Raw genomic sequence first — 14,336 nt, 5'->3', positions numbered from 1 at the left:
GCAAGATGCAGGATTCAATTTTCATCCTGTAAACACCATGAATCCTGTGAATCATGTTTCCCCCAACTTGGCCACTAGAGAGGTTAGTGCTCAATTTGCAACCCCCTCCCCCAACCCCACCCAACCCCCAACACCCTGCCAAAACCTGCACCACATGTTTTTAATGCGCGCCTCTTACCAGGAGTTTCATGCTACATCCAGACATTCTCTTTCCCCTTTTTACCCCTATTTCTTCACTTCTAAAAAGCTATCTGATCTTGGTGTTTAAATGTATCATTGTATACTCTTAAAACTTTCTCAAAACCAGGCATGTTACATTTAAATCAGCTAATTAATAAAACAAAGAACTTGGGTTCATTTTTGTGCTATTATTGTCTATACTGTTGTACAATAAGTTTATATTTTCTATGTTAGAGTAAATATCGCTTGATTACTGAATTTATTTATTATTCTTCGTGAAGACAAAATATTTCTATATTCCCTATTTTTTAAAGCATCTGAATAATTAATTGGAGAGGGGTGTTTGCTTTTTTTTCTCCAGATGGTTGGTGACTTGTCAAGAGGGTCACCATGTGAGCAACACTGTTTTCTGCCACATCATAAAATGATTAGGTAGAAAAATTTTAATTTATTCTAATGACCAAAATCTTAATTTACAACATCAACCATGTTTTAAAATATTCACACATCTGTTCCAGTTACATTGCAACGGCAAAGATGCATTTCTTTTTTATTTGGCAAGCACTACAAATATATCTGTTATTTACTAGCGTGTTCCCTCATCTATCAAGGTTGCTCAGAGCAGACAGCATTTAGTGATTAAGTAAGGCATGGCAAAGAATGATAAAAAAGAAAAATGATTTCAGCCGTAGTTATGTTAATTCAGGAATGTCGACTATAAATGTTAACTCTCCCATCAAGTAAGTATTTCCCAAAAGGAAGCTTGACCATCATTTCAACACAGCCTCAATAAATATAATTAGTTCAGTCAGAGCATTCATTGTACTGAGCTTTCTTTTTTGCTAGTTGGTTCCAGAGCAGAGTCTCAAATTAAACTGAGACCTCAAGAAACCCCCAAAGACCAGCCCACGGTGAAATTAAATGGGTAATGGCAATAGGGAGAGGAAAATATTTTAATGGAACATTCGATTTCATGAATTTAGGTCCTCCATCTGACTTATTTTTCAAAGCACATTTGGGGTCTTTATGGGGTTTTTTTCCATCTTATTCATACTTTATCATATTATCTCTCTAGGGCATCTCTCTAAAGGATATCTGGAGAGGCAAAGAAAATGCCATCAGTTATCAGCCCCCCTAGAGTACTTTACTTCTAAAGAAGCCCCTCTCCTGCTTATTTATGGATAAATACAATTGTTTTCTCTTGGGTGTTCCCCCAAGTGATTAAATAAAATATAGTAAAGATATTTTTAGAGAAACCATGTGTAATGAAATACCTTTGAGACAGAAAAAAATAGATGAAATGACATCTCTATTGACTCTCCATTTAGACAGCTCATTGGCAGAAACAGCTCATAACTCTCTAGGAAAACTCAGGTCTGAAACTCTGCTTGGCAGTATGAAACTATTACACCATAACCTGGCAGACCCAAGGTCAAGGTTGGTAGGAAAACAAGAAGCCTTGAAGATTGAGGCAGGTTCTCTAAGGCCAGATAAACAGGGAGCTGAATCAGAGACAGAAACATTAGCTAAGACAAGGGTCTCATTGTCACCCAAGGTTTATACAATCTTTCATCTTATAACACTGATTGAGCACCAAAGGCACTACTAATATTTACTAGTATCCCAGGCACTCTGTTAGGCTCCAAGATTCCAAAGCTACATGAAATATGGTTACCTCGCCCAGAACAGCACAGTGGAACACAAAGATAAAGAAGGAGACGCTCTCATTTATTAGCGCTTACTCTGTACCAGGCACTTGCTATGCATTTTATTGACTCCTTACCACGACTCCAGGAAACTTTTTTTTTCCCTTACAATTCAACTCTCCAAGACCATACAAAAGATAAGGAGGGTACCATATACATGAGGTTGACTCCAGCCCAGATTCCTTGCCAATTTGCATAGGGGAGCCCCAAGAAGGCAGGCACCATCACTCTTCCCACATTACAGTTAGGAAACAGAAGTTCAGAGAAGCTAAGTCACTTATAAAAACAAAACAGCTCGTCAACACCTTATAACTATACCTTTGACCATGTCTGAAACATCAAGGGACAAGAACAGTAGATTCATTAAAAAAGCAGTGCAGGGGTACCTGGGTGGTTCAGTGGGTTAAACCTCTGCCTTCCGTTCAGATCATGATCTCAGGGTCCTGGGATCAAGCCCCACATCTGGCTCTCTGCTCAGCAGGGAGCCTGCCTTCCTCCTCTCTCTCTGCCTGCCTCTCTGCCTACTTGTGATTTCTGTCTGTAAAATAAATTTAAAAAAAAATTAAAAAAAAAAGCAGTGCAAATGGCCAATAAATCCATGATAAGAATGTAGCTTCTCTGGTATGGAATAATATAAATTAAAATGAGATATTTGGAGACACCTGAGTGGCTCTGTCAGAGAGCAAGCCCTAATAGGGCTCCCTGTTCAGCAGAGACTCTGCTTCTCCCTCTCTCTCTGTCTGCCACTTCCCCTGCTTCTGCTCATGCTCCCTCTCTCTCTCTCTCTCTGACAAATAAATAAATAAATAAATAAATAAAATAAAATGAGATATTTGTTATCAGTCAAATTGGGAAGTTTTACTTGTTGAGTATTTTTTGACGAAGTAGTAGGCCCTCGTATCTGCCAATAGAAACATAAAGTGACCCCTTTTGAGAGGACAATTTTACAATATTAATTGGTTTGACAAAGCGAATATATAAAACTAACAATTCAATTTCTAAGTTTTTACTTTAGGAAATTATAAATATGAGTCAAATATTTTCTATTTATTTATACATTCACTCAGTTAACAAGTATTTGCCAGGCATCTGTGGTAAGCAAAATGCAAAATATACTTGGTCAATGTCTCCATTCAGTTTAAGGGTAATGATGCTCATTATAATATTACTCACATAATAGCCAAAAAATTGGAAATAATAGGAGTCAAGTAAACTATGGTACATCCATAAAATTCAATATATTGAAGCCTTAAAATAAAATATGATGCTTAGAAGAATGCTTAGGTATTCAAAAATGTTCATGATGTTATGCAAAAGTAGATTACAAAATATGAAACAGAATACATGTTCAGTAAAGTCCAAACTTTGCAAATTTTAAAACAGCATTTATTCATTCACTCAATATATATATTTTTCTAAGATTTTATTTATTTATTTGACAGACAGAGATTACAAGTAGGCAGAGAGGCAGGCAGAGAGAGAGGAGGAAGCAGGCTCCCCACCGAGCAGAGAGCCCGATGCAGGGACTCAATCCCAGGACCCTGAGATCATGACCCAAGTTGAAGACAAAGGCTTTAACCCACTGAGCCACCCAGATGTCCCTCAATATATATTTATTGAAAACCTCTTTCATGACAGACCCTAAAGAAACAGCTATAAACAAAATAGATAAAGTCTTTACCCTCCTAGGGCTTACATTGTAATTAGAAGAAATACACAATAAGCAAAAATGATAAATACATATCACATGGTATTGAAGGAGAAAACGGAGCAATATAAGTTAGCCAGAGAAGGAAGCTCTGATCTAGTAACATTTGAGCAGAGATCCTAAAGAAGAAAACCTCAGGAATATCTCTGATAAGAGCATTCCAAGGTGGGAGGGGGGGTGCAAAGGCCCTGAGGCAAGAATGGGCTTATATTTTTAGAAGAGCAGAGTGAAGGAAAAAGAATGGTAAGTGATTCTATGAGAGAGCTAGCAAGAGAATTAGATCATGTAGAGGTTTGAAGGTCATGCTAGAAAATTCAGACTAAATTTTCAATGAGATGGGAAGCCATGGCAGCATTTGAAAGGATAGGTGGCATGAGCTGATTTATATTCTTAAAGGGATAGTAGCTTTTTTGTGAAGAATAGATGTTGGGGTGGCAAAAAGCAAGATGATAGAGTAGGTGGTGGTGGTGTTGATGAGTAGATCTACAGCTGAGCCAACGCTGGCTGACAAAAATGGGGAAACTAGGTAACTTTTAGAGTACCAGATATGAGAAAGAATCAAAAAGTTTGTCTAGGAACATGTGGCAGCCATTAAAACATGTCTCTCAGATCTCCATTGCAGGGCGTTTTGACCAATAGCCCAGCTGCTGGAGCAAGTTCACACCAAGTCTTCTGGACTATTCCCAGTTGATGACTACTAGGGATACTAAGTCATGCCCATTCATGAAAGATACAGGACTCCTCTGATGCTGACTTTGGCTCAAGAACTCCACATCAATCTTGCAGAAAGTTTCTTAGAATTGCACCAAGGTCTACAACTTCCCAACCACTCTTGCTTTCCTTCCCTCTGACCCCACAGGGGGGGCAGCCCTGCAACACAGTCTGGCAGCTCTCCAGCCTCCTCCAGGTCCCCCACTCTTCTCCAGCCCCCTCCCCATTTTTTCTCACAGGCATTTTCCCCAGGAAATGGGATCACACCTCTAATCCCATCTTGGCATTTGAGTTTGAGACACTAACAAACAAACTCCCAAATAAAGATGTCCTATAGTCTGTCTAGAGTCCAGAGCTGGGAGTAGAGATATGAGATGGCAGCCATCAGCACACACACGGTGTTTAAAGCCATGGGGCTGGATGACATTGCTTTATTCAAACTTTCATTTCCTTCAGTGCCCAGATGCTAACTATTTACCTAAGAGGAAAGAACCCTGGCATATTAGTTCATGCTAAATTGTGTTTTATGATGCCTGTCTTCTTGGTTAGGGCCAGCCATATAAGAACTCTGCCTTTTAAATTAGCCTGCCCATGGAGTGGACCCACAGGACCAGTCTGTCTTGGTGGAATGTCAAGTCCCATGGCAGTTGAGTGGGGAAAATTATTCTGAGCCTTCTCAATGCCCAGTCAGTGTCAGACTCCCTGGCATAATGACTAACTCAAACTACTAGAATTTCTTATTTATTTCCCTTTCATTTATCATCAGACTTCTGCTTTCCAGAACAAGTCCTCCTTCACCTCCTTACCGCCTCTTTTTCATTTTCCTTCAGTGATCACTCTTGAATCCCTAGAACAGGGGTCAAAGAAATTTCACTACCATATTCAGGAATATGTACTTAAGCCCCCTCATAACTTTAAAACATAAATTGCATAATGGCACAATATCCCCAACTTAACCCAAACAACCCCTCAGCAAGGCTATTAGTTGAGGAAGTTAGATATGTGGCAGAGAACAGAAAAAGTGGGGGAAAAAAGATGAATAACAAGAAAATAATATGGATATGGGACAATTATAGTTAGATGAGGAGAAATGTGACTAGAAAGTTATTTATAGAGAAGTAACAGCCACTTTTTTTTTTCTTATTTCCATCTAGCACTTCCAGCGAGAATGTTCCCTAAATTCAAGTTTTTCCTCTCACTCCTATCAGTTGTCATTATGTTTAGCTCCCGTCTGCCTCTCTTCTGTGCCTGAGTATATAGTTACTTCCTTTCTTTTCATATATGGACAGGAGAAATAAACAGTCTCTTGGTAACAAAAATCAATCTGCTAGATAGAAAATTTACTAAAACTACATTAATAAAATTAGAGAAAAATCATATCTATATTCTCTAGACTGATCAATAAATATTTTCACTTCTCAATGATGTCGTTTTCTTCCACTTATATTGTTGCACTTCTCAGAACCCAGTAGTAGAATAGTAGAAAGCCTGAATAATCCCATGAAGGCAATGAAACAGGATATTTAAGATTCAACTGTCCTCAGGGGTGCCTGGGAGGTTCAGTCCGTTAAGCATTTGCCTTCAGCTCCAGTCAGGATCTCAGGATCCTGGGATCAAGCCCCAGGTCAGGCTCCCTACTCAGCTGGGAGTATGCTTCTCCCTTTGCCTGCCCCCTAATCCCCCGCCCCCTGCAACCTTATGCTCTCGCACGTGCACACACACTTTCTCTCTCAAATAAATAAATAAAATCTTACAGAAAAAGAAAGATTCAGTTGTTCTCAAAAATCTAAAATGTAGGAACCATCCCTGATTAGCATTAGTAAAGAAGGCCACAATCCTTGGTATCATCTTCCCTGGGCCAGAGGCAACTAGCCCCTCGCTCAGCCCCTGTACTAAGAATAGCTTAGAAAGGCAGCCAGAGCCTTTCTGTTATGTCAAAGGACCATAGGGAATGCTTAGAGATAACCCAGTTTTATGGTGAAACCTCAAAATAAACCACCACTGAGACTAATACTCCCAGGAAACATTGCAGTACAATAACATGAAGCTAACCTTGATGTTCACCTTTTCTTTAACAAAAGTTTTAATTAAGACCATTATGGGATTTCCCTCCACCCCCAGGGAAGCACAATTCTAATTTTACAACTCAGTCAATGGAACAGTAGGATTCAATTTGAAAATTTTGAACACAATCTTCAGCAATACATCTATTTTGTAAAATTGAGGTATACCTCAATATACACATTGCCTAAAGCTCCACTGAGAACATCAAAAGTAATTTGGAAAAGAGAATTGATGTTTGTGTGAAAAATAACATCATTTAACACATTTGGCTTGCCTCAGGAAAGAACAGCTTACAAGTACTCTTTCTGTGAACTGTAAACACCACAAAAGATTTTAAATAGAAAGAATGAGAAGAAATTAAGAAGAATTAAGCGCAAATTGGTTATCAGGAAAAGGAAAAACTGTCTCCATATTGCGAACATCTCCCCCCTGGGACTAATTAGGACATTAAATGGACTTACTCAAGAACTAGTAATGACTCCAGCAGGAGAGATATGTAACAGTTTTAAATTAGACAGAAGGACAGGAACAGCCTAGGTGACCATTCTTGAGTCAATTTAGAGTTTTTTCTTTACCCCTGGTTTGAGTACACTAAATATTCATGTTGTATAGATGTAAAAGGGGAAAGAAGAACAGAGCCAGCAGAAGACAGCATGCAATTCAAAAGCCAGAGGCACTTAGGTGAGCCTTCAGTGAATGGTCTCACTTCTTCCTGCCCCATACAGCAACCTTTCCCCTGTGGGTGGGTGGGTATGTTTCTCACCTATTCTGCTGTAACCCTTTCACGGCTTCCACCCAGGGACAACAGAAGGGACGTTACTGTGTTTCTCCAACAGTGAGAACTGAGTGTTGGAGAATGCCAAAAAAAATCTACACTCCAGGCATGGATGTTATTTTTCTTAGGAAAGACAGTGGGGCAAGGAAAAGGATCAAATATTGCTTCAAATGCCTTCAAAAGAGCCAATATTAATGAGTTGAAAAACATGAGGAAACTTGTTCATAAATCCATGAGAGGTGCTCTGTGGGCACAATCTGCGAAATACTTAAGAAAAGACACTTTGCATGGAGCTCAACAGCCTATGCCGAAAGGGGGCTAGACCGCCAGTGGTGCATAAGTTATCGATGTGAATTTTTATTCTTATATCATTTTTATTTTATTGTATTATTTTGTTATATTAAAATATGTTATTAATTTTATTGTGATTTATATATTTATACATTCTAAAATGTGAATTTCTTTTGTACCTACAAATAAGTAAGTCTTTGGGATATTGGGGTTTTGATGCTAAAATTCCGATGGAGAACTGAAAATTTTACTTTGATTTACACAGTCTGAAAATTGTTGTCTGATTTATTCTGTATTAGAGCATGGTGCTACTAAAGGAAGAACAGAAGGGCTTCCTACTTGTTCCTCATTTGTGTTTTTAATCCAAAGGTATTGACAAAAGAATCACTCCTGCATACCATCAACTATACCATCCCTGTTAGAGACCCCAATGATTCCACGCAAAAGAAGACATCTCTCTGCTAACTTGAGTCATCTCAACGCCCATGGCATGCCCTGTGCAGGCAACTGGGCTCCACCGCGCGGGACCTGCATGACTCCGCACCAGCTCCAGAGCAACAGCACACACACAGTGCTCACTCTGCCTAGACGCTCTTCTGATTGCTCTAGGCACAGTAATTTACTTATGACCCGATGCAGAAGTTGCTAGTTTTAATTCTTGTTTTAAAGAGAAGGGAATCAAGGCACTAGAAGTTAAAAAAAAAAAAAAAAAAAACAGGCAGTCTGCACACAGTGTCTTTAGTCACTATTCTTCGCCTCCTGAAGGACTGGGACCTGAAGGCGTAGGCAGTTGGCCCCATGCCATGCCCTGCTCTGCATCCTGCTGGAGAGGAAAAGGGAGCACCAGTAGAGAAGAGAAGCAGCTAGTAAAGATGCCAGCAACGTAACAGACAAAGTCCAAGAGCAAGGGATGATGAAAAAGGAAAAGCAAAGATCCAAAGTGGGCTCAAGCGAGTCCCAGACTACTTATATTTCTAATCTGCAAACCTCCTACAAAAGGCACCACTTTCTTTCTTAGTGTCATTGAATTCTTTTTTTTTTTTTTTTTAATTTGAAAGAGAGAACATGCATGCATGAGAGAGAGTGCATGAGCAAGGGGAGTAGCAGAGGGAGAGGGAGACGCAGATACCCCACTGAGCATGGAGCCCAGTTAGGACTCGCTCCCAGGATCCCTGGGATCATGATCTGACTCAAAGGGAGACCACTTAACCAACTGAGCCAACCAGGAGCCCTGGATTCTTTTCTTTTTTCTTTTCTTTTTTTTTTTTTTCTTTTCTTTTCTTTTTTTTTTTTTTTCTTTTTTTTTTTTTTTTGATTGGAGTACATTTGACACACAATGTTACATTAGTTTCAGGTGTACAAAAGATTAATGTATATGTCATGCTAGGCTCCCCACAGTGTAGCTATCATCTGTCACCATACAACACTATTATAACACTATTGACTATATTCCCTATTCTGTACCTTTTATTCAGTCCTTGGATTCTTGGCCCAAACCAGAGCTTATATTTAGTGGTGGTGAATTAGGGGGTGGTGTGTATTTCTTAAAAAACAGTTGCTGCAAAAATATATCCCAAGACCACCCCCACAGTATCTATTTTGCTGGCCATGAAGAACACCAACCACAAATGCCACTCTACCCTTTTTTTTTTAAATTTTTATTTATTTATTTATTTGAGGGAGAGAGAGAGCACACAAGCTGGGAAGGGAGAAGGACAAGCAGACTCTGAGCTGAGCACAGAGCCTCATGAGGGGCATGGAGCCTGATGCATGAAGCCCCACACAGGGCTCTATCTAACCCTGAGATCATGACTTGAGCTCAAGTCAAGAGTCAGAAGCTCAATCAATTAAACCACCCAGGAGCCCCAGTACCACTCTATGTAAAGTGGGGCTATCCTGGCAGAATGAGCTATTGCTCCAAAATTGTCATCAACATTTCATGTCTCCCTTTTTCTTCTGCCCACCCCAACCAGTTTACCTTCATTGACCTGTTTGAGAGCTCTGGCTTTCTAACTAGAGAAGGGTCTTACCAGAGAGCGGGTGGAAGAAAGGCAAGAGCCCAGAGAGGACAGAATGTCATCTGGTCCTTACCTAATCTCTTGAATTGGCTTTGAGCACCCTTTGGAGAAAGACGTTAGAGATTATGTGAAACTCTGGCACAAGCAGAATGTGCTGGGGTCAGTGACCACATGTGGCCCAGAGTTGGACAGCAGGCTACTCTGCACACTAGAGCTCACCACTCCAAAAAGCAATGGCTTTGGAAGCACCCACAGGTAGCACTTAGCATGGGCGCTGATGTCTCATGATTGGCAGGGACAAAAGCACTTTTATAGGTAGGTTGTGGGCATGGACAGTAAGCACCAGGGCAGTGTGGAGAGATGTCATGTGGCAGCTAATAGGCTGACTTGTAGGCTTAAATGAAACAATTTGGGGGAATATCCAGCCAAAGTAATGAATGGGGACTTCTCCCATCCTAATTTTAGTTAGAAAAAAAGGAAGGGCAGTTTTATGTTATAATCATACACGAATGTGTGACATGGCATATTATTTAGGTAAGGGTCCACTTTATATCCATATTACCTCGTGTTTTAATTTTTTTAAGCAGGCTCCACGCTAGGCATGGAGCCCAATGTGGGGCTTGAACTCACCACTCTGAGATCAATACCTGAGCTGAGATCAAGAGTAGGATGCATAACCGACTGAGCCATCCAGGCACCCCTATATTACCTCATGTTTGGGACTGTTGTAGTAGCCTTCAGTTGGCCTCCCTGCCTCCAGACTCTTCTTCCTGCAGACTGCATATCACCCCCAAATAACATTTCATCATGTTCTTTTCCTGCTTAAAACTTACTCTGTTGAACAAAATGAAGTACCCCTGTGGGCAAAATAAGATGTCATTCTAACTACTGAGGAGGTTTTGTAGGAGGACCAGACTTCCCAGTTTGCACAGGACTGTCTGGGCTTTAGCCCTGAAAAACCCTGCAGCCCCAGGAATACTGGAAAGGTTGGTCACTCTCACTGACAATTTTCAGCTTGGAATTGGCATAAAGGTGGGGGGGGGAGTAATGTTTTATTTTTTTTATTATGTGCTCCAATACAGAGAAGAACCATTAAAAGTGACTATTTTTAAACCAAGGAGCAATGAAATTTAGTTGCTTACTTCATACAGGCAGCTTGGTTGCTATGGCAATGGTGAGTGGCACACTTGATTGTTCAAACATATAAAACCTACAAATCTTTCAGTGTTTGCTTCATACTTTTACATTTTAGTATTTGCTACCATTGAGCTGAGCACCTTGCATTGCAAAATTGCATTATAATACTTTAACACGGTTATTTACTTTCCATAATATCATTATCAACAATTAGTTATCTTATCTATAAATATAGCTGTTTAAAATACATTTCCTTTGAGGGGAATTTTAGGGCATCAATTTAATTCCAGGCACATGAATTTTAAACTCTCTGAGGACAGAAAGTTTAAACAATACTAAATTCCTATGCACAGGCACTACCCAACATACCCACAGTTACATCTTCATGGGATCAAATTAAGACTCTGATGTTATTCATTTATGTAGACCCTACCTTGCCCCATAAAAGACTGAAGGAAGCTTTAAAAATACAAGATAAAGCAAGCAAGAAAGAAATGGAGATAAAAAGAAAATGTAGGTAGGAAAGTAAATTGGTGCCATGAATAGTAAGGTTAGTACAAAAAAAAAAAAAAAAAAAGGCATGCCAAGAAGTTCCTTTTCTTCACAATATTCTAAAGATAGGTTACACATCTGTTCCTGACCCGTATAACAGCTAACTCAAAGAGAAAAATCATGCACTATTCTAATACTCACATCCTTCTGGGAAAAACAAACTAGTACATGGAAACAGCATAAACTTAACTAATGGGAAGATGATAGATATTTACCATATGGTCTTCACCTAAAGGATACTACTTATGGATAAACGTCTAAATCAATGGCCAGCTGTGTCGCCTAAGATGACTTGTGTAGGTAAAGAGGTTTACCTGATTATTTAAAAGAAAAAAAAATGTCTTATTCATCGTTAAAAAGAGAAAGAGAGAGAGAAACAGGCAGCTCTGGAAATTGCAAAATAGCAATCTTAACTTCTATTCCTGGTTACTTCCTCAAAATATTTATTTAATAATTGATTCATAACACAGAAAAAGCATAAAGTAATAGGGAGTAACCAGCCTGGCTTTGAAAATAATCATGTAAAGAATTTTATTGTATTTTTTCCTGTTAAAACAATGGGCAAGAAATTATTGTTTCTGTGGCCCCCAAACACCCTATCAAACACAGGATGTAATAATATGCTAATAAAACAATCATTTGCAATTGTCCTTATAATTTACAAAGGGATTTTACCTATAATACTTCACTCAGTTCTTCTTTGACACAAACTGTACAAAACAGGAAACTAAAGTGAACCAACTTTCCCAACTTGCAAATGGTGATTTCAGATTTAAACTTATTTCTGACTCCGAAGTCCATAATCATTCTGTTGCCTCTGACTACTGAATAAATTAGCCACATCGTACAAAATAAAGAGATTCTTTAGCAAGAACATCATATGCAAGTTATAGCAAGGGATCTTGGCTGTGATATCATACTTTAGGTCCACAAGATATTACCATGGAGGAAGACTGGGTGAAGGTGTCCACGGGGTCTCTTTGTACTATTTCTTGCAAATGCATTAATCTGCAATACTTCAAAATAAAAAGGTTTTAAGGCAGTAGTTTTTTCAACCATATTTGATAATGGATTTCCTCTGTGAGGTTATAAGTTAAAAAAATAAAACTTCTGGCCTCCAGTTTGATCTTCATACTTTAAGGGGGAAAAAAGGATATGGTAAGACCAATAATATTAAAAAATAGGACTTTGTGAAAAGGGAAGTAAGAGAAAACATGGGGAGTGGAATAGGTATGAATAAATTTTCTTCATCGAAAAAGTAAATCCAAAGGAAATGTACTTGATTTAAGAAGATAAAAAAAGTGGGTGGGAGAGATAGAGTGGCTGGGTTATGAACACTGGGGAGGGTATGTGCTATGGTGAATGCTATGAATTGTGTAAGACTGATGATCCACGGACCTGTACCCCTGAAGTAAATAATCCAGTATACATTAATTTAAAAAAAAAAGAAGATAAGGAGAAATTTTCTAACAATCTTTTTATCATAATGGGACTAAATACTAAATAACAGTGTAGGAAAACTGCCCATCCGTCTTGGAAAGAAGGGTTCACCTGGTTGGTGGTTACGAGCTCAGTAGATGGCCTCTTTTGGTTCCTCTGCAGTTCCACAAGGTAATCAGAGTCCTACAGGAAACAAAGTAGTATTTGAGTGCTGGTTCTATCACTTCCTGGTAGTAGAACTTGAGCAAATCATGTAACCTCTTTGGGCCTCTTTCTTATTTTCAGATAATGACAAAGGGATGCTGTACTAGACAAGTATGAGTTGTTATAACTGCTACTGCACAGGGTTCAAAAGAGACATATTTGATTTCTATGAAAGCGGTAGAGATAACTTTAAGAATAGGAAGAGTGGATTCATCATCTATGTAGTAGGATATGGGAAGCACTGATAACCAAGTCTTCCATAAAGGAAATAAGTCCATTCTTATTTCCACCACTGAAGATTTGCAACATTCCACCACTGAAGATTCGCTATCCTCTAATATATTGTCAACATCCTAGGCAAGCCTTGGATCTTATTTATTATTGTATATGACAGAATGCCAATGATCAAAAAAAAAAAAATGAAGAAGAAGAAGAAGAAGAAGAAGAAGAAGAAGAAGAAGAAGAAGAAGAAGAAGAAGAAGAAGATCCATTAAAAAGGGGTCTATATCTCTAGAAATCCAAAGTTCAAATTCCAACAGAACTACCAAAGATGACATGCGGAGGTTTTGTGAATTACTGACTCTAAAGGGCTACCTAGAGTAGTAGACACGCTGTGTGACATCCAGGTCCCCACTCCAGGTCTGAAGCACTTATAGTGAAGTCCTTTTTCTGGGCTTGCTCCCACCAAAGAAAGCCACCTCATCCAAAATTGTATACACTCCCCAGGAGTATAATGGCCCAGTTTTTCTGTCTTAATTTGGGCCAATTCTGGAGGACCATCCCTGCTCATGGTCTTTCTGTAGGGTCAACAGAGCTCCTGTTGCAGCTTGTGCTATTAACCATTCTGCAGAGAAACAGACCCAATAGGGGCGGGAGGAGGGATGCGGAACAAGCCTGAGTGAGAGAGGTAGCTGAGGGGGAGAGAGAGAGCAATATATTATGAAGAATTGGCTCACATGATTTTAGAAGCCAAGAAGTCCCTGGATCTGCGATCCACAAGCTGGAGACCCAGGTAAGCTATGGTATAATTCATTCCCAGGCCAAAGGCCTAAGAACCAGGTGACCTGATGATAATTTCAATCCGATGGCAGGAGAAGTCCAATATCACAACTCAAACAGGCAGAAAAGAAATGAACTCTCCCTTTCTCCACCTTTTGTTCTATTCCTATCTTCAGTGGACTGGAATATGTCCACCCACACTGGGATGGCAATCTGCCTTACTGAGGCCATCAGTTCAAGTGCTATCTCATCCAGAAACACCCTCACAGACACACTCAGAAATCATGGTTAGCCCAGTATCAGGGTACCCGATGGCCCAGTCAAGTTGACACATAAAATGAACCATCACACAAAACCACACTGGGGTTCCAACTTTTCCTTCTATTCAGTCCTGCCTTCTCACTACTCTATAGCTATTAATGCCCAGATCACTTTCCAATAAACTTTCTGCATGAAAATGTCTCAGGGTCAGTCTCTGGAGGAAACTCACTTGTGTCACCTACTCTTGCTACAAATAAAGTTAACACTTCAGTGAGACACATGCATTTTGA

At 39.4% G+C, this 14,336-nt stretch overlaps 1 protein-coding gene across 1 annotated transcript in view; it reads right to left on the bottom strand.

Annotated features, from left to right (window-relative positions):
* The window catches only part of LOC309866585 (uncharacterized protein), a gene marked incomplete at both ends in the record, with an annotated part of 381,526 nt that overhangs the window by 283,034 nt on the left and 84,156 nt on the right, over positions 1-14,336 (bottom strand). Inside the window, one exon of the mRNA XM_082734420.1 lies at positions 12,694-12,765. Coding sequence (XP_082590546.1) covers positions 12,694-12,765 — 72 coding nt within the window. The remainder of the gene's footprint in view (positions 1-12,693; positions 12,766-14,336) is intronic.

Source organism: Mustela nivalis (genome assembly GCF_964662115.1).
Source record: "Mustela nivalis genome assembly, chromosome: 6".
Classification (NCBI taxonomy): Eukaryota; Metazoa; Chordata; class Mammalia; order Carnivora; family Mustelidae; genus Mustela; species Mustela nivalis.
Note: the sequence above shows the minus strand (reverse complement) of the source record. Positions and strands in the feature narration are given on the sequence as shown.